This window comes from Leucopleurus acutus, assembly GCF_964270905.1.
Source record: "Leucopleurus acutus genome assembly, chromosome: 17".
Taxonomy (NCBI): Eukaryota; Metazoa; Chordata; class Mammalia; order Artiodactyla; family Delphinidae; genus Leucopleurus; species Leucopleurus acutus.
The window spans coordinates 4,909,615-4,930,518 of record NC_139159.1 but is presented as its reverse complement, the minus strand read 5'-3'; the positions used below and the strand labels follow the sequence as shown (position 1 = coordinate 4,930,518).

Sequence of the window (20,904 nt, the reverse complement as noted above, 5' to 3'; positions counted from 1 at the left end):
GTCATTCCCAAAAGTTTGCTCATGTCCCTTTGTGAGTGATGCCCCCCGATCCCACCCAGTCCCCAATAACTACTGAGCTGTTTCCCGTCACTCCAGATTAGCTTGTATTTCCTAGAATCATATATAACTGGAGTCACGCGATATGTCCTCTTTGTTTCTGCCTGATTTCTTTCCCTCCACGTGATTATTCTGAGGTTCACCCGTGTTACCGTGTGTATCAGTAGTATGTTCCTTTTCATTGCTGGTTATTAGTCTGTTGCATGAACCTGTTACAGCTTGACTATCCATTCACACATTGAGGGACATTTGGGTTGTCTCTAGTTTTTTACTGTTACAAATAAGGCTGCTATGAATATGCATGTATTAATCTTTGTATAGACATCTGTTCTCACATCTCCTGGGTAAATACTTAGGTGTGAAATGGCTGTGTCACATACTTAACTTTTCAAGAAACCGCCAAGCTTTTAAAAAGTGATTGTACATTTTTACCTTCTTGCCGGTATGAGTTAGACTTGTCTCACATACTCACCAGCACTTGATACAATCAGACGGTCACTTTTTCTTTGGTTTTTGGCTGTGTTGGGTCTTCGTTGCTGCGCGTGGGCTTTCTCTAGTTGCGGTGAGCGGGGGCTACTCTTGGTTGCGGTGCACGGGCTTCTCATTGCGGTGGCTTCTCTTGCTGTGGAGCACGGGCTCTAGGCGCGTGGGCTTCAGTAGTTGTGGCACATGGGCTCAGTAGTTGTGGCTTGCGGGCTCTAGAGCGCGGGCTCAGTAGTTGTGGCGCACGGGCTTAGTTGCTCCGTGGCATGTGGGATCTTCCCAGACCAGGGATGGAACCCGTGTCCCCTGCATTGGCAGGCAGATTCCCAACCACTGCGACACCAGGGAAGTCCTTTTTTTTTTTTTAATTGTAGTCATTCTAGTGTGTAGAAAGCAGTATTTCCTTGTGGTATGATTTGCATTTCCCTAATGACCAGTGATGGTGCACATCTTTTAATGTGCTTATTTGTCATCCATGTATCTTTATTGGTGAAATGTCGATTCACATATTTCACCCATGTTTTAACTGGGTTGTTTTCTTATTGTTGAGTTTTGGAAGTTCTCTCTATAGCCTGAATACAACTTCTTTCCACATGCTTAGCAAAGTTTTTCTTCTAGTCTTCTAGTGGCTTGTCTTTTCATTCTCTTAACATTGCCTTTTGAAGAGCAGTTTTAAAGTCTGATGGAATCTAATTTATCAATTTGTTATTTTATGGGTCGTGCTTTTAGTATTGTAACCAAGGAATATTTGACTGACTGAATGTCACAAGATGTTTATCTTTGTTTCCTCTTCGCATTTTTATAGTTTTGGGCTTTAAGTTTGTGTCCATGATCCGTTTGTATATGGACTGAGGTATGGATCCAAGTTCTTTTTTTTCCCCAAAAAAAACCTTTTTTTTTTTTGTTAAAAAGATTTTTTCTAATTATAAAAGTAAGACATTTGTAAAATACGGAAGAGTATAAAGCCTACATCTTGCTAATTTTTTAATAACTTACCAAGGTACATTTAAAGGTATTGTGGCGGAGTGGGGCGGAGTAGTTCTAGTGTGACTTTACAAAATTGGAATCAGAGTATATTCCATGTCCTGCTTTTAAAAATTTTAGCATTGTATCAGTGTTTAATCATGTGACTTAATGTTCTTTAAATGCATGTTTTTAATGGCTGTGTAGTTATCCTATCATATAGACATATGATACTTTACCCCTTTTATTAGACATTATCAACTTTTATTCTTAAAATACGCCTGTACTTAAATCTTCGTTTCTCGGCTTTTTTCCTTATACTTTTAGAAATGATTTATCAGGTCACCATACATGTACGCTTAGCTTTTACTACCTATTTCCACAGTGTATTCCAGAAAAGTTTCAATGGTTTACACTCCCAACAGCAATAACTAAGACACTTAATTTTTTCAATTAATTTTAAAATCATTTTTTGAAGTAGAGTTGATTTACAATGTTATATTGGTTTCAGGTATGTAACAGTGATTCGATATTTTTATAGATTTTAATCTATTTCAAGTTATTATGAAATATTGATTCTATGCCCTGTGCTGTGCATCACATCCTTGTATCTTAAGAAATTTAATTTTTTACGGCAAGTGTGTTTCTGTGAAAGCCTCAGGGATGCCCCTGGACACCGCTCTCTTGTCCTCCGCAGGGTCCCTCTAACCTCGGCTGCTGTCCCCAGGCCAAGCGCCTTGCTCTCCCTGCCTCCTTACCAGATGCACCCCTCTCGCTGGGCTCTATGGACACTGGCCAAGTTAAGCAAACTCCTTGCATCGCTTACCCCTTTCACCAGAAAAAACTTGCCTGGTGAGTGCGCATCTGTCTTAGGTCTGCAATCATGGACGAGGAAAGCGTGTCCGTTTTCTCGGCCGTGGTTTGTCTTGTCTCCGTTTCTCCCCTGCCTGTTTACCCTTAGCCCCGCAGCGTTCTCTGCTCTCTCCCGCCAGGCACCCCGACGCCGCCTCTAACCAGCGCCCTACCGTTTTTCTCCTCCAGCGCCCAGCTCTCTCCTCCTCGCTGCAAGTCCCTTGCTGGCCCTCCGCTGGCACCCACGTGGAGGTGCGTCCCGTCCTCCCGGCCCCGGCCTCTCACCGCCCGCCCCGCCCCACACTCTTCCTTGCTGGAGGCTGGTGTCCTCACGCCTGAGTGGTGACCTCTGTGCAGCAGTGGCAGGGGTGCTCCGGAACCCTTAGCAGCTCTGTCTTTTTGTGGATTGTGCCACCTTTTCCTTCCTTCTCGATGCTCAGCCTGCCACTCGGCCTCTAAATGGCCTGGTTTGGTCCTACCGTGGTGGTCAGGAGGCTCCACCGGTAACGGGGTCGGCCCTGAGTGACAGGAGGCGGCTCAGCCAGCCCCTCCCCGCACCCCCCGCATGTCCTGTGTCAGCACTGTCGGCTCACAGGCGGCCCCTCTCTGGGACAGGCTGCTTCCTGCTGGTTTTCAGCTCATCCAGCACGTTTCCTGCATCCCATCGAAGCCCCCGCCCTGCACCTCGCCCGTACGTGTTCTCGGCGCCGTGGACCCCTCGCTGTCTCTCACTTGCTTCTTTCTCATCGCTAGTACATGAGCGCGACGGTCCCTGCACTGTTCGCATCTGAACCCTTAGGACGGCTGTAACTGTGCGGCACGGGTCACCCTGGACGCTGTAATCCGCAGAGGTGACCTGTGAGTCCCGGCTAACTGGCATGCTCCCCACACCCCGTTTCCCATCTATGTTGTACATCCTTCAGGGCAAAAGTCCACAGTATTCTTCTCCTTTTCTGATCTTCTGTCGCTTGTTTATACCATACAATATTGCTTTTGCCGTGCAGGGGTCACCCTAATACCGCCTTAGGGCAGCTTTTACTTTAACCGTCACGCTGCTTGCCCTGACATAGGCGTCTTTCCTGTAGCTGCAGCTCCTGTGCACCTCGAGAACAGGGGCCCGTGTGTTTGCATCCCCAGTGATTCAGATCTGTGCCACATGGGATAGAGGCTAGTAACAGTTATCACGTCGGTGTCAGCTGTCTATCTTACTGGAGGGGTGGTCACATGTGGCTGCACGCTGACCCCGGGTCCAGGGAAGTGAAGCAGGTGGTTTCTGCACAGAGCTCCTGGGGCTCCTTTCTTTCCTGGTCAGCGCCTGCAGGTGTAGGTCTTCATCACCTGCACAACATAAGGAAGCTCAGGACGAGCACACATTGGGCGCTTCAGAATTCACTTGGGGTTTTCTCTGTGTTGAAGATGGACTTGCCTGCCACCTGCGAATTCACTTTAACACCAGTGGTGGCCTCTTCGTGAAGAGCAGCTCAGCAGCTGGGCGATCGCCCCTCTCCTTGTTCTGCCTCTTCTTCGGGGTGCACCCCTCCCTGTGAACACACAGCCTGAGGGAAACACTCGTCCAGCAGGATTTCTCCCTCACCTGTTATTCAGAACAAAATATACAACCCAAGAGGTTTTTCTCAAAACTGCGTTACAGAGGAAATCATGGATGTGTCTAGAGTATCAATGAAGAAAATAAGCAGCAATTTTGAGAAACAGCAGTAAACTTGGAATAATATTTTACCGAATCAAAATACAAACAACCCAGATCATTTCGTTGTGATTCAAGGGGAAGTAACTAAATCTAGGGATATTGATCTGTTTACTTTTCATTGTTCAACGCACTGTAAATATTGCATTTGCTTCACATTTGTTCCTAACAGAATTTGAGATAGATTTTCCAATAAAGTATAAAGATGTGAATAAGTGATAATGAATTAAAAGAACCAATTTGGTTCATATGCCATTAGCCAAGCTGGGTCTGACTTTTGGAATTTCAAACTAACTCTTCTTTTCTTTTTAGGTTGCCTCTTGGTGCTGCCTTGACCGTATTTGGCACCCAGAATGCTTCATTCTGTGATGGTCTATTAATAAGGTTGCCTTGCTAGAGTTTGGAGCAGGGCCCCAGGTAGGTGGCTTTTATCATTATATGGCATGGCTTTCAAAGTGATCACTTATTCCAGCTTCTCAATAATCTAAGATATGACATGAAAAGCTTTGAAAAGCCTGCCACATAATAAGCATGCCACTTACTATAATTTTAAGGTCCATCAAAACGTATCACGTTTAACAGGACGTCGTTAATACTTACAGAGTCTAATGGAAGGATTGGAATCGTGGCAACGAGCACTTTTTCCTTACCTTGTGCACAAAACACAGAGCTGCTGTAAAAGCTATTGGTCCATGTTCCCCAAATCACCCGCAGATAAACTCTTCAGCTCTTCCCTCTCCGAGTCTTGCCCAGCGTGATAGATTATCCCGTGGTACCACTGTATCTCTTTCTGTCCACTGGGAAGGGTCTGGTTAACTCTGGGCAGGTGGGAGCTCGTTCCGCTGGCTGGGATGCGGCAGATGCTAGAACGAGGACCTCAGTGGGACAGCAGCAGTTTGCTGGCCTTGTCGGAAAGAGGACAACTCAGGCTTCTAGATTTCCCAGCCTGTAAGGTGCAGCTCAGTGGCACAGATCGAGGTGTAGCGATACTTGGAAATCCAGGCACACATGGATTTGGTACCAGGTAAGTTTGTCAGCGGGACCTCAAATACAGGATGGAGGTTTAGGAACCTGGGCCCGGGCCAGAAGATGGGCTTGAGGCCCTGAACTCCACCAACGGCAGGCGGGCAGCACCCCGGGAAAGGAGGATGCAGCCGAGGCTGAGAACCAGGCAGGGTCTCACAGTGCAGAGGGACAGAGTTCTGACCGGATAAAAGGCCCATACACTGAGCTGGTTGAAATTCTCTAATCTCAGCACACTGTGAAGAGTAAGCATGAAAATCAAGTCAGAATAAACTGTTAGTTGTTCGTGTGTTGTAAGTATTCTTTAATTATATATGAAGATGTTAATGGTTTTTTAGTGTTACGGGTTATGGAGTTTTTTCTTTTTCTATTTCCTTGTAGTTTTTACACTCTCTTGTAATGAAGCTGTTTTTGAGCAGTTAGAGAAAGAAAAAATGTTTTCATTACTTTTACTTAGCCAACTCTGTTGATGCAGATTCTCTCCTTTTTCATTTCTCTTGTATCTGTAACTAGTCAAACATTTTCTCTGCCCTCTTCAGTTTTCATCCCCCCATTTAATATCACAGGAAGAACATCCTCTTTAAAGATTTTGAACTTTACTTTGTTCCTTTTTCTTTCCCATAAAACCATTCATTTCCCGACAATAAGTCATAACGAGTACAGGTTCCATGTGCTCGCCAAGCTATGGAGCAGAACATTTGACAGCAGAAACGTTCTGAAAATCCAGGCCAACTGAGTGCCGCCCAGGGGGTGCCTCCCCGCCCGTCGGGTCCCCCGCGGGCCTGTGAGTGGACGTGCCCACGTCTCCCTAGCTTTAGACACCCACGGCCTCCCAGGGGCTGCAGTGCTCCCCTAGGTTTCCACCCCTGTGCCAGAACTAAAGCTTCATCCTATAGGGTTTGTCTTCTCAGCTTGCTTTTAAACTCATTTGAGGTTTCCAGAACCCTAAACCATGTTTACGTGCTTGCTTTGATTCCTGAAATTCCTTAAAGGGATTATAGTGTGTTCCACAAATACTCATCCAGTGTCACCACAGGCCAGGGCACCATGCCAGGGATGTGGGGTGACTGATGGTCTCCCTGCAGATGAATTTACAGTCCCGGGGGAGAGACAGGTAATTGAAACATGAGTTTTACAATCCATGTTAGAGGTAAAAAGCTCAGAGAGGTAGAGTTCTGAAAAACTTCATTCTGGAAAAAGTTTATCCTCACTCAAGTAAAATCGGTCAAGGGATATAATTCTCGGTTCTCTTCTGATTGTGACACAGCTGGGGGGAGGGCACAGGTCCCCTGACCTGACAGTCTTGCCCAGAGCGGATCCCATTCACCTTCAACTCTGTGGGAATCAGTAGAAGTGGTCTTGCCCTGGACAGTCACACGGGTGCAGCTCGGGGAGGACAGGGTGATGGCACACGTAGAGCCTCCCCCGGGTGTGGGTTCCTCTGTCCTTACGTTGTCTGGTGCTCCCGAAGATTTTACACACACACACACACACACCTCACAACAGTTATGCCTTGTCTCGTGTACCACCGCACGGGCCTACGTTTAAAGTGCGCTTGACTTTGAGATGGCTTGAAACTAGTTCTTTGCATGAGCTTTTGTAACCAGGTGAAACTTTCTTTCCTCGCCCCTCTTGTTTTATGGTGCGCTATCTCTGCCTCCTGTTAAATGTATAGGTAGAGACAGACTGAGTGTGTATGCTTGGGAAGGTCAAACTTGAAGCCTGGGAGATGCTATATCTGCGATTTTAATAGCATTAGGCAGTTAGCCATTTATGAACAGAGGCACGCCCTCCAAATGTTTGGGGTCCTTCAGTGTGAACATTTTTATAGTTGGTGTCAAGCGTTTTTCTTAAAGCCCCAGTAATTTAAGGGGTCAGTGGTAAGAAAAACATAAAAACAACTCATCATAATTTGGGACACATGCAGTTTTCAGATTAGCTGAACTGCGAGCTGCCTACCTTATAATCCTAGCCTGAGCACCAGTATTTTGGAAATGCTTTATACAAAAAGAAGAAAAAGGAAAACCTCTAAAAATAGTTAAGGTGTGATTAAGCAGTCTTACTCTGTATTCAGATGTAATTGCGATGCTTTGTGCTCTCTGTCTCTCTCTCTCTGTCCCTCTCTGGCATCACTTCTTTTGCACCATTCTGCTCTCATTTCCTGTTTGCAAGTACTAATTGCCCATGTGAAGAGAATGAAAATACCCTGGTATACCGCCCATCTGTAGTTTTCAGGTTTTTTTATTTTGAAATGAATATACAACCATAGGAGGAAAAATCTCCCACATAGGAGTTAAAAGGAAATGCCTAACTTCTAAGTTATGGATCCTTAAAAGAGCTTTTAAAAGAGAAGAAGAACTTTATAACCTAACGTGACATTTTTGCTCCGTAAAATAATTAACCAAGGAAAACATTTCCGAATTGAAAGATAAAATGTGTTTGAATGATCCATCTTCATCAGATGGTCTCTTCATTTTTCTGGGGACGCTAGAAAATGAAATAAACAACCACACCCAGGCTCCAGGTGGCCCCCAAAGGAACCTCCTTGTCGTGCACATAAGAGAACTAATGTTGGAATTTGTTGATTCCACTTTGGAATTCATTGACTTTTCCCTCTTGGTTCCTAAAAACAAATAGGTCTGCTACTCCTTTCACATCTCTGCTGGCTTTCAGTATTTGTATATTAAATATAAGCCTTTCTAAATATTGTAAGGCTAAATTGCATGGTAAGTTTCAAAAGTGTTGTCCTAGAACTGCCCTTTAATGAATTGCTCAAAAGTTGAAAATATCACATACAGTAATTCTAAAAAGGCATCCTTATAGTTGATTGATATCAGTTAACGACATCTACCATAGGCAGATAAGTTCTGTAATTTGGGGTATTCCGGGTATGAGTCATTTGGGTACCTGCTTACAGCTTGGATGGGTCAGGTCAGGTGCAGCCCCACTCTTGGCCACGTCTCCTGCTTCTGGGCGGGCGCCCTTCTCCTTGCTGTCCTCTTGCGGCATCAGCAGCCTCTCTAACTACCTAACCATCCAGCCATCCTTCCTGCTCTATGCAGTCATGGACGCAGGCTCCAGGCATGTTTGCACTTTAGAAATTTTTATTAGGAAGGAATGTGGACCAAATGGATATTATACACTTGTACTAGTTGATTCCTCAGCAGTGAGGTCAATCAGAGGATGCTTGTTTTCTGAAACAAAACGAGTATTTTAGACAGCTTTTCCTGCAGTTCCTATTGTTTTAATCTAAGGCCTTACAAATAGCTGTTAGGTTTAGGGAGTCCCTTTCTAGTGACTTAATTTAGTGTGTGGGACCAAATTGTATCCACACTGTATTATTTTTTACTTGAACTTAGGTATATGTGTTCTGTCCTGTGCCTACTGTGGGGATTGAGCCTAGAGTTCACTTCCTTGCTGGAAAGCACTTGTCCTGCTTTAATTATTTTCATTCACTCAACAAAAATTCTACTTCCTTTTACGGGAAGCAACAGCGAATGAAACTAACACAGGTCCTGCCCCAACGCTGCCTACCGTCTACTTTCAATGCTGTCTTAGATTTGTATACTTGCAAGATATGTTTTTTCCTTTAATTAATAAGTGATTTCACAGACCTACAAAAATTGAATGCTGTCAAAATGTCCACATTATCGTACAGGATCAAAGAAGCGTTCTAAGTGTGTCGTTGCCCTTCAGAATTGACTGCAGTTATGTTATGGTGTTAATAATTTCTTTCGCATTATTCAAAGCTTTATTGTATTTTATACATGTAAAGTGAAGTATTAACTACTGGTAAATTTCCTTTTGCAACCCACCTATTTACTCTATATGAAAAGCACATTTTAATCAAATGTTGACATTTTCTGAATTGTTTACTAATGGTGTTTTATGATTAGCATGAAGGAGAATAAAGCTTTGAGTATGATAGCACTTGCCCTTAATTTGCAAAGTATATGCTTGAGTTTTAACTTAAATATGAAAGAATTATTGATGCAGGTAAGTGTTGTAAAACTTCACAGCTCTTAGAGAAATGACTTTTAGAACTGTGAAATTTTAAGTACAGAAACAGTTTTAATTCAGGCCTGTTCTGTTGCCAGCATCGTCATAGGAATTCGTTTTAGTAGACCCTCTGATGTATGATTCATTTTCCTTGTTATTTTTTTGTGTGTGAGTCACCGTTTTAGAATGTAAAACACGGAGATAATAAACCTGTGTGTGTGCGCGTACACACACTGTATCCCCTTTAATTATTGTTTTTGTGTATGCAAAGTTGCCCTAGGGAAAAAACATCTGTTCTGGTACCAGCAAAAACTGGGCAGGTATTCTGAAGTGTTACTTCATCTTAGAGCAGTTTGAAATGGGTAGATGTATATTTTCTATGTTGCTTCATGATTCTTTAGATCAAGACAAAGAACTTTAATTATTTGAAAAAGCATAGTAACCAATCTTCGATATGTAAAAAAGAAAAACTGGAGTACAAATTTTGTTGCAGACTTTTCAGAATAGTAGTCACAATGCTTTTTAAAAGTTTTTCTTAAAAATCTACAAACAATAAATGCTGGAGAAGGTGTGGAGAAAAGGGAACCCTCTTGCACTGTTGGTGGGAATGTAAATTGATACAGCCACTGTGGAGAACAGTATGGAGGTTCCTTAAAAAACTAAAAATAGAATTACCATATGACCCAGCAGTCCCACTACTGGGCATGTACCCTGAGAAAACCCTAATTCAAAAAGAGTCATGTACCACAATGTTCATTGCAGCACTACTTACAGTAGCCAGGACATGGAACCAACCTAAATGTCCATCAACAGATGAATGGATAAAGAAGATGTGGCACATATATACAATGGAATATCACTCAGCCATAAAAAGAAACAAAATTGAGTTATTTGTAGTGAGGTGGATGGACCTAAGGTGTGTCATACAGCGTGAAGTAAGTCAGAAAGAGAAAAACAAATACTGTATGCTAACACATGTATATGGAATCTACAAAAAAAAAAAAAAATGGTTCTGAAGAACCTAGGGGCAGGACAGGAATAAAGACGCAGACATAGAGAATGGACTTGAGGACACGGGGAGGGGGAAGGGTAAGCTGGGACGAAGTGAGAGAGTGGCATGGACATATATACACTACCAAATGTAAAACAGATAGCTAGTGGGAAGCAGCCGCATAGCACAGGGAGATCAGCTCGGTGCTTTGTGACCACCTAGAGGGGTGGGATAGGGAGGGTGGGAGGGAGACGCAAGAGGGAGGGGATATGGGGATATACGTATACATATAAATGATTCACTTTGTTATACTGCAAAAAACTAACACAACAGTATAAAGCAATCATACTCCAATAAAGATGTTAAAAATAAATTAAAGAAAAGTTTTTCTTAACAGTATAAAAGAGAATACACAGGTAATTTTAGTTGACATTTTAGTTAGGATTCCATGAATGGAAACTGTATTTATGTTTATTATACCAAGCCAAATAATAATGAACTCTAAACAGCTTCTGGTTTCCTTTGTTTGGGAAAATAATTAGCCACTCATAAGAACTCAGAATAATTAGGCTGAGTTTAGGGAAATTAACCATGACTTTGGAATTATGTTTTGTGATAAAATGAATGAAAATGATATCTATTATTTTATTTCAAGCTATAAAATATGTAACTGGGGTAATTTGTAGACTATTGTAACATTTCACATCGAGAGACATACAATTTTAAACTGTATTGAAACATTTTGACTCTAAAGGATTTTTATTACAAACGCCATTGAACAGTAAGCGTAAATAAAATTTTTATGGATGTATTTGAGATGCAATAAAATTTATATTGGTCAGGGGAAAAAAGAAAAAAATATGTAAGTTTATTGTTCACTAGTCAACTTTGGTTTTAGATTTTTTTCTACCCAAATCACTATCCACTAAGACAGATATACTAGTTGTTCTTTTAACTGCTATTTAAATTACTTAAAGATTACTTTACCAACTGTCTTTATTTAAAAGAAACTTTTTTAAGAAATTTAAGAAATCTTAAATGTGTTTCTGTTTGGGGATCGTATTGGCAGCTCTGATAGAGAAATAGGTACTGTCACCTGTTCTCGCCTTTTAAGTGCAATGACAGGATTTATCCACTCTCAAATTGATTTGCCAATCAGCCCTTCTCCTAGAATGCAGTAGAATAAGAGTGACGTAGGGCACTAGCCCCTTCTTGACCACATATATGCTGTCGAGATGGTCAGCTTCTCTGGGCCTCTCACCTTAAAATGGATATGGTGATAAAAGCATCCACCTCTCAGGTCCATTGAATTCCAGGGAGGTAATAGAGATGAAAACACCCTCCACTTGTAAGGTATTTACATTATCAAAATAACGTAATGCACAAAATAGGCTTTCGTATTCTTAATTAGCCTACCCAAAACTTAGTATGTGCCCTGGGCAAGTAAGTATTTACAAAGTTAATTTTATTATTTTGCAATTTTGATGTGCAGAATTCAGTTCTTCCATTTATGCATGTCCTGTGCTTTACAAAAAAAATTGAGCTTTTGCTTTAACTTTTTAAACATCCTTTATTAGTCTAAATTTTTATTTTTCTTGTCTTTTAAACTATGAGAATAATGCTGCTTTCAAATATACCCTTAGTATTTTTGTAATGATGCTTGAATGCCCTCTATTAAATATTTTATTTACACATCATCAAATTCTTAAAGTATGTGAAAATTTGATTTCAGGGGAAATTAATTAGATTCGTGTTTAGAATGTTAAGTAAAATGGTTTTCATTTAACCTGTCATTGGTGAATCTTATTCTAACTATTTGATTTGTATTATCCCTCTCAAGTTGTCATAATCATGATTTCTGAATGGTCATCTTCAAACTATTCAGGGTTTACTGCCCTGTACTCTCTATAACAGATAATTCTGATTTTTTTCTGCTTTTTGACCATTATTCTTTTCACATTTACGTGTACAGTCAGAATTATTGGATTTTTTTTCTATGCGCGTTCTTAGTCTACTGAGGATCATGCTACTAATAGCATTTTTTAAGATATTTTAAGATTTCTCAACAATGATCTCTTAAAAGCAAATGATGCTTTCTTCCTGACACCCCTTCTCCTGTAGCAAACCTATATTTAACTTCCCTTGCATGCTTTTGAAATCTAAGGAGCACAGAGTTATTGTTACATTTCAGCAGCGCTTGCAGCATTCTGAGAAATAAATTGGCGGGTATCGCAGGTAACACAGATGTAGCCCAGAGAAGCCCACGTTGCACCGTCGCGTGCCGTGTGAGCCTGGGAGGTGCTGTCCTCTGGAGCCTGCTGGCTGCTGTCAGGCTACAGGTGTGCTCTCCCCGGGAGAGAACTGCACTTGTCTCTTCCCGAATATTATTTAGCTTAATGAAAACTTGATCCGTTTGGTTTACAAATAGTAACCCTAATATCCATTTCTCTCAGTAGGCGAGTTAGGTTTAAAAAATTAAATTGAATTTGGGAAAGAAGTGGGGAGTCATTCAGCATCACCAAATGCCATTTATCTAGGTAACACTGTTTTACTTTTTGTTTCTGCCTTAATTTGGTCATGTAAATGTGCTTTGAACTAATAAAGATTTGCAATTGGTGAAAATTAATGCATGACTCTTCAGCAGAGTACGGAATGAAAGCATGTGTCATGAAATTGCCATTCTTTGATCCTGTATTTTTCATCACTTGCGGACTGGTTCTGTTTAGAGTGTAGTCCATTCTTATTTTTTGTCTCATAGATTGGCCAAAATGGGAAGGACTGGATTCCGCTCTCTTCCACGAAGAGTCAATGGAACTGGCTAAGATCAAGGTCTGACGCTTTTTCCATCTGTCATCAGGTATGCATTGAACAGAAATCACTATAGTTTTATGCACGTATCTTTAAAGTATTTGATTGCTAAGAATATTATGAATTTGGATTTTTATTCAATGTTGAGCTCGCAACTTTATGTTTATCCTGTAGTTCTTAAATGCACCTGTAAGTAATTTGAGTTTTGTAATATATTGAGATAAAAGATATTGTTAGCCATGAAAAAATTTCAGCTGGTCTTAGAAAAGTGTAATATTTGAAATCTGCAATTCTTCATTGCTCAGTCTGTACATCCAAAGATAACAGAATTCATTTGTTACTCCATATTGAGTATCACCAATTTTCATATGATCAAATGTTTGTTGTTTCATGGTGCACTTTTAGTACATTCTTTTCAGTAACTTAGAAGTTGTTATTTTTCTCAACTGGAATTCTCTGCCCAATTATGGTTGGGTCTCATAACACAATAATGGCAAAATACGACCAGTCTTTGAAATATTTTCAGATATTAGCTGTATACAGGGATTTAGATACTTTGCATTCCATGTTGATTTTACAGTTGAAAAATTTATCAGCTTGTTTCCCACAATGTTCTAAATAGGTGCACAAAAGCATCATGTTAGGAAATAAGAGAGTCAAAATTATTCTTTTTTCCTGCTCTGGCAGAATGCTTTATACCAATTTACAGTGTCATTACTGGTTACAGCAGAATAGCTGTTTAGATATTTCTGAGAGAGGCAGAGAAGCTGTTTCTTGAATGAAAATATAACAGGAAAAGAACAAATCCTTGAGATGCAGAAAAATCTAAAACCAGAGGGAACGTACTGTGTTAGCAGTAGTAATGTCAGTTGCATTAATTGTGTTAATGTCAGTTTTAAACTGCAAGGGAGACGTAGGCAATTTGAACAGCGTGTAGCAAGGCCTTGCCTGTATTTACCTACTGAAGAAGAAAGGCTGTGTGAACCAGACACCAATTAATTTACCCCTATGCTGTACACTTCAATCAAATGAGTGGATAATTGCTATATTTTGCCTGTTTAATGATAGCCTCTACATTAAAATGCAATAGGATCTGTTGTAATGTACACTTAATTTTACAAAAATGTAGGTTAAATTTGGAGCTACTGCAAAAGGATAACTGGAATCTGCAAAAGTCAGATCATCCTTCTAGCTCGCGAGGGCGTCAGTCTGATGCCAAAACACAAGCGAAACAAAGAAATTGGTTTTCATTGTTTTCTGAATATATGATAGGATGAGAAATCCAATTGATTAGTAGTCGATGACAGTCATTTAGCCACATGCCAATTTTCAATTTAAAATCAGATCTTTTTCAAAGAGGTTGCTGGTATTATTTCTGTGTCTCTTAAAAATAAATACCTTGCTAAAAACTAGCATTCATGAACCTTGAGGAACCATTTAACTTGTTTATATCAATTGGATCTTTGGGGAGTTGGTTTCTTCCTCTGAGAAATACAGTTGATAATATTTCCTATCTCTTGTCCACAAATTTTCAAACGTTTCAGTCAATTTAAGTTTTTGTCTAGGTAGACATACTCTTTGCCATACAATATATACATTTCCTTCCTTCTCACAGCACCGATAATGAATTGAAACTCTGACACACCTTTTACAACCTGACACACCTCTACACTGATGCATCCCTGCACAGGTATTGTGCTCTAAGCCACAAGGCCCACTGGTGTGCTCACACCCACACGGGTCACAGGTGTGTCAGAGACTCTGGTCCCCCAGCTCTGGCTCTTCCACTCACCTCGGGTGCCCAAAGAACAGCATCATTTCCTGTGATGTGAAAAACGGTGGGGAAAATTACTCCAGCCAAATCATTGCTTCCACCCAAGAGACAGGGAACCCTGATCCTCATCTAATGTAACACCAAAAGGTTTTACCATTTCAAGAATGCATGTTTGTTATGAAGACAAGTCATTTCTGCTCTTGACTCAGAAATCCCTCTGTGTGTGATGACACTGGTATAAAGAATCAATTTTCAATTTGGGCGACGCGTTCAACTCTTTCAGGCCTCTGGTGTCTGTGCCTTGAGTACTCCTTCCCTGGAGTAAACAGTTCACAAGGTGCCTGAAAGAGTTTTCGGCTGCTAATCTATATTTTCCTATAACACAGAGCGTGACTAGACCTGGCTTGCACAAATTATTGCACAAATGAGTTTTAGACATTAAAATACTTGCAGAAACATTTTTATGTTCTTAGCGAGACTTATGTTCTCTAATCCCTTGTAAGAAGTGAAGCTTTAATAATCCACTTTTAGTATCATGTCCTGATGCTTCCCGAGAGCTCCTGACCGCTTTCCCTGAGAACGACGTTTGTCAGGTGGGGTTTCAGGGGATCTGTGAACTGTTCATTCTGAGCAATGCGTTAATATGTGTTTTGACAAATATAAAGAAGCCTACAGATATTACATTAGACCAGCTGAATCCATTTTATGGTTTCTTTTTTTTTTTTAATTCAAAAGCATCACATAGCAAATAAAACTTTTAAAAATTAAATCTAGTTACAAACTAGTTGTTTCTTATTTTTTTTTTCCAGTCCCTTTTTGCTTTCTTTTACGACCACATGAAACTTGAGAAGCCACCTAAAGCTAAATCATTTAGTGGAGTTGGGCAGTTCCCAAGTGTCCAACAAGAAGGCCTGGTTTAGGCTGCGATGGCCACTGTCATTCCTGGTGATTTGTCAGAAGTAAGAGATACCCAGAAAGTCCCTTCAGGGAAACGTAAGCGTGGTGAAACCAAACCAAGAAAAAACTTTCCTTGCCAACTGTGTGACAAGGCCTTTAACAGTGTTGAGAAATTAAAGGTCCACTCCTACTCTCACACAGGAGAGAGGCCCTACAAGTGCACACAACAAGACTGCACGAAAGCCTTTGTTTCTAAGTACAAATTACAAAGGTATTAAACTCTATTTGTCTTTCAGATTCTATTTTCTATTATGTTGGCCATTTGAAGCCATTGTAAACGTATATATTTGTATCCACATCTTTCCGCTGATTTGCAGAGAGAAATGTTAAGTAGATTAGACGTTGGCTAGTTTTAGCATTCTGAGGCACAGACTTTTATGGGTTAGTGTTTTTGGATTTTTTTTTTTTTAATGCAATGTTTAATGAGAGTAGAATTTCCGTTTGTACAAAAAACGAAATTGCAAGAAAAGGGTGTGGACATTAACGTGAGTATATTCAGCCTTGCTCGTTAACGTTTGTAATCGCTAAAAACCAGTGAAAACTAAAGTGGCGACTTAGATGGCTCCAGCTCTGCAGTGTTTAGGTGTGGTAACTACCCTCGTAGCAGATACATATTAAGTTAAAAGAGTGTCCGAGCCGAGGGAAGTTCTGGGTTAGCCTAGCAGCTTAGCTTCCGTTTGAACAGTGAGGTCGGGCGGTTTTTGTCGTGATGCTGACAGAATATGTCTGTGTTCAAGGCACATGGCCACGCACTCTCCCGAGAAAACCCACAAGTGTAATTACTGTGAGAAAATGTTTCACCGGAAGGACCACCTGAAGAATCACCTGCACACACACGACCCCAACAAAGAGACGTTCACGTGCGAAGAGTGCGGCAAGAACTACAACACCAAGCTCGGGTTCAAGCGGCACCTGGCCTTGCACGCGGCCACGAGCGGCGACCTCACCTGCAAGGTCTGCCTGCAGACGTTCGAGAGCACGGGCGTGCTGCTGGAGCACCTGAAGTCCCACGCGGGCAAGTCGTCGGGGGGCGTGAAGGAGAAGAAACACCAGTGCGAGCACTGCGACCGCCGCTTCTACACGCGCAAAGACGTGCGCAGACACATGGTGGTGCACACGGGAAGGAAGGACTTCCTCTGCCAGTACTGTGCACAGAGGTTCGGGCGCAAGGACCACCTGACGCGGCACATGAAGAAGAGTCACAACCAGGAACTCCGGAAGGTCAAGACGGAGCCCGTGGACTTCCTGGATCCCTTTACCTGCAACGTCTCCGTGCCCATCAAGGACGAGCTCCTCCCGGTGATGTCCTTGCCTTCCAGCGAACTGTTGTCGAAGCCGTTCACAAACACGCTGCAGCTGAACCTCTACAACACTCCGTTCCAGTCCATGCAGAGCTCGGGATCTGCCCACCAGATGATCACAACCCTGCCTTTGGGCATGACGTGCCCAATAGACATGGATGCTGTCCACCCCTCTCACCACCTTTCTTTCAAATACCCGTTCAGTTCTACCTCATACGCCATTTCCATCCCCGAAAAGGAGCAGCCGCTGAAGGGGGAGATCGAGAGCTACCTGATGGAACTGCAAGGCAGCGTGCCCCCCTCTTCCCAGGACTCTCAAGCGTCGTCGTCTAAGCTAGCGTTGGAGCCGCAGATCGGGTCGCTGGATGACGGCACGGGGGACCTCTCCCTGTCAAAAAGCTCGATCTCTATCAGCGAGCCCCTGAACACAGCAGCGTTGGACTTTTCTCAGCTGTTTAATTTCATACCATTAAGCGGTCCCCCCTATAACCCCATATCGGTGGGGAGCCTTGGGGTGAGCTCTCCGCAGGAGGAGGCACATTCTTCTGTGGCTCAGCTCCCGCCACAAACCCAGGAACTTCCGGATCCTGCCGGCACCATAGGTCTGGGCTCTCTGCACTCACTATCAGCAGCTTTCACCAGTAGTTTAAGCACAAGCACAACGCTGCCACGTTTCCACCAAGCTTTTCAGTAGGTTCCACGATGCGGATCCGTTACAGAAGTGTGTGTGTAGCCCTGCCTTAGGTGACCATTTTTATTTTAGTGCCTACTTGCAGACAGTATAAAAATTTCTGCTTCTGTATAGTACCAGTTTTCATTAAGCCAGTATAAAATAGAAACTAGCTTTTTAAATGAGCTTGGGAACCATTTGTGTTCAGTTATGTTTACCTGGGTATTTTGTCCTGACTCACTGCCAACTGTCACAATTTAAGATGATTTCTCATACAGGAAAGCCATTATTAGTAGTAAAGTCTTACCAACCCCGTGTTCCAATTACTGTTAGATCTTAAATTTTTCATTTTTTGTCCAATAACAATGGCTCTACCTTTTGACATTTGGCTCATTAAAAAATTTTGCAAGACAGTTAAATTTTCTAAAATGTATATGAATGACCTGAGAGTTGTAAAATTTCTACTAGCCTCTAAATGGATTAATAATCAAAAGCTTCAAATGAATTAAGAATCCAGTCTGGGGACATGACATATGTTTCTTAGATAGACCATAATTTCAGGTCAGTATATTTTGAAGACTTGCTGTCGTCTGGCTCAAATGTTTGCCGTCTTTATTATGCACATGTAAGGAAAACAAAACCGAAACACAAAGCACCAGTATCTGTAGCAAAAAGAGACCCCCTAGTAGGGTGACACGGCATTCCACGTTACATAAGAGTTGGCCTTAATTTAGTACACAGGATGTTTGCCACGTTTTATACTTCTTGCTCTCTTTTCGTTCGATTCACACTAATAGTGCATGGCGTCAGGGTCTTCAGTCAGTCTCTGGGTGGATCTCTTTCGTCTTTTCCACCTTACATGGCCAGAGGATGGGTCAAGCACAGCCAGCAGTTCTCCTTGGATTGTCAGTGTACAGTCGGTCCAGAGTCCAGAGCCTCTGGGGAACACAGGTGTGTTTATCCCGGCAGGGGATGGGGGGGAGGGGGGCGGAGGGGAGGGGTCTCCGCTTCTAGGGTGAGAGACCCTAGGCGGGGAGACGGATGTGAGACCTGCAGCTCTGCCTGGGAACTTGTCTGGGGATCGCGTCCCCTGTCGCCAGGGTGGAAACGAGATCCCTTAGGAGGCAAGTCAAAGCACATCGCTTATGTCACTTCTTGCTGAATTTGAGGCAGTTCGTGGTCCCTAAGCACCAAAAACAGAAAACAAAACAACAGCCCTGCTCCCATGGCATCTTTCTTATTCAGTGTTAATTCATCTTTCCTTGCTATTTTTGGACGGAGACTTTAAAGTTAAATGCATTCGAAAACTATTTGAGGAATGACCACAAAGTCTTAAGCGACTAAAAATATATACAGTAAAACCCCACTTTTACACGTCCCTGGGAAATAGGAGGAACGTTGCAAATAAGTTGAATTTGTAGAGGGAGGGAGAAAAGTAAAGCAAAACAAGCACTATCTTAGTGATTGTGAAAAGAACAATCGAGAACATTGTGTCCAATGAATACAACAGTTACTATGGGCTTTCTTCATGTTAGGCAACCAGCATATGTTCTCAAAGGTCGAATTATTATTCTGTTTTGCTAATAATCAGTTGGGGCATCAACCTAAGAAACATATCTAGTAAGCACTTGTTAACACCTTATTGGGGACCCTGTCTGTTGGGGTGGGTATGAGGAGGGAGGGTTTATAGAAGAGTATATATCTCTTTAAAAAAAGAGAGAGAAAAATATTTCTGAGCACTCATCTGCCCTACGTGGAAGCTTCTTTTCCCTTTTATAGGGCCAATTATCACTGCAGATTTCGATGTTTACCAAGAATTCCTAAAAATGAGTGCGGATTACTGAATAGAATACACTATTTAAAATATTGGGGAGTAGTATAATTTGTGGAGAAATGTAAATTGTAATAATGTAAATGGGGGTTTCACTATATATATTATATGTATGTACACACACGTCGCACTTCATAGAATCAGAGTGGCTCTTAAGGAGCTTGGGCTCCTGTTATTTTATCATGCTCCTATGTTTGTTTGTTTTTTTTTAATCCTAGGAGCAGTAGTTTTTATACGTATGTATTTAAATTTTATTATTAAAAGTTACATTTTATTAAAAAAAGTGTGTTCCAAAGGCATTAAAATTATATATGTTAATAAGGAAATACATTTTTAAATTTTTCAAACTGCTCCTAAGCTTTTGATTAGGAGAATATTTGCTCTGAAAGTAGGCGTTTAGCTCTGCTTTATTTCCGCCTCCTTTAGTTTCTATGAAACAGATTGCTTACTTAATTAAATCACTAGTTGAATGATTAGTGTTCAATATTGCTTTAATCACCATTGAAAAAAAAAAAAGGAGAAAGAAATCTGGTGACAGAGCACAAATAAATAGAAAACCTATTTTTAAATAGAAATCACAAATACAAGTGTGGAAGCACTACTTTATTTTGTCTAAAATTTGCTTAAAGAGAAGTCAGAATAACGAACTGAGACGTTGGCCTTAGTAGGCTGTATTTCACTGCTAATTAAAAAAAATTAAAAAGGGAGTACCAGGATTTATCAAATAAAGCATTTTGGAAATGGGGAATGGTGCCATGTAGGTATATATATTTTTAGCCTAATTCTCGCCCTGCGTGGAATTCAAATACGTGGAGGCATATCTTCCAGGGCACCAGTGCTAAAATTGTGGACTCGTATTTTCATATGTACACCCCTTTGCCTGTTGCTGCCCCACAGACTTGAAATAACACTTCCAAGTAAGAGGGAATTCAGCTAATTTGTTTTTTAAATTGACTGTAGCGGTCACTAAACCCCTTTTGAGAGAATCTATATTAAACATGAGGCTGACTCATTTATTTTAATTGCACAATGGTCTGACAAGGCTGTAACACCGAACTGGCTCTTTTTTTTTTTTTTTCCTAAAAAAAACAAAAAAAACAAAAAAATTGACACATTTTTATGTCAACTGGATGTGATTAAAAATAATTGTTGCCAATGCTGTTTTCATTCTCCGGTGGCCAGAATCATCATCCCTGGAACTTCTAGTAGTGCCTTTGCTTGGTTTAAAAAAAAAAAAAAAAAAAAAAGGGATGATCATGAAGTAAAAATATTTCAGTTTAGAATTTGGACCTCAGACAAGATATTGAACCTCATTCAGTTTGACCTTCCATGTGTTTGTACAAATTAGATCACCAGACACAGAAAGCATGAGTGTGGAAGGATCTTGACACCGTAAGCAATATTCTCCACCGATGGATGCAAATACCATCTTTATAGCTGTTGGTCACTGTTACAACGTGCATCTTAAAATCCTCTTAGCAGGTTCCATT

At 41.4% G+C, this 20,904-nt stretch overlaps 1 protein-coding gene across 1 annotated transcript; it reads left to right on the top strand.

Annotated features, from left to right (window-relative positions):
- Positions 1–15,379: 15,379 nt before the first annotated feature.
- Positions 15,380–17,607, top strand: PLAG1 (PLAG1 zinc finger; the record flags this gene model as incomplete). Its single annotated transcript, XM_082858330.1, has 2 exons — positions 15,380–15,823; positions 16,350–17,607. Exons 1-2 carry the CDS (start codon positions 15,582–15,584, stop codon positions 17,605–17,607), a joined length of 1,500 nt encoding a protein of 499 aa, XP_082714456.1. The 5' UTR covers positions 15,380–15,581.
- Positions 17,608–20,904: the final 3,297 nt, after the last annotated feature.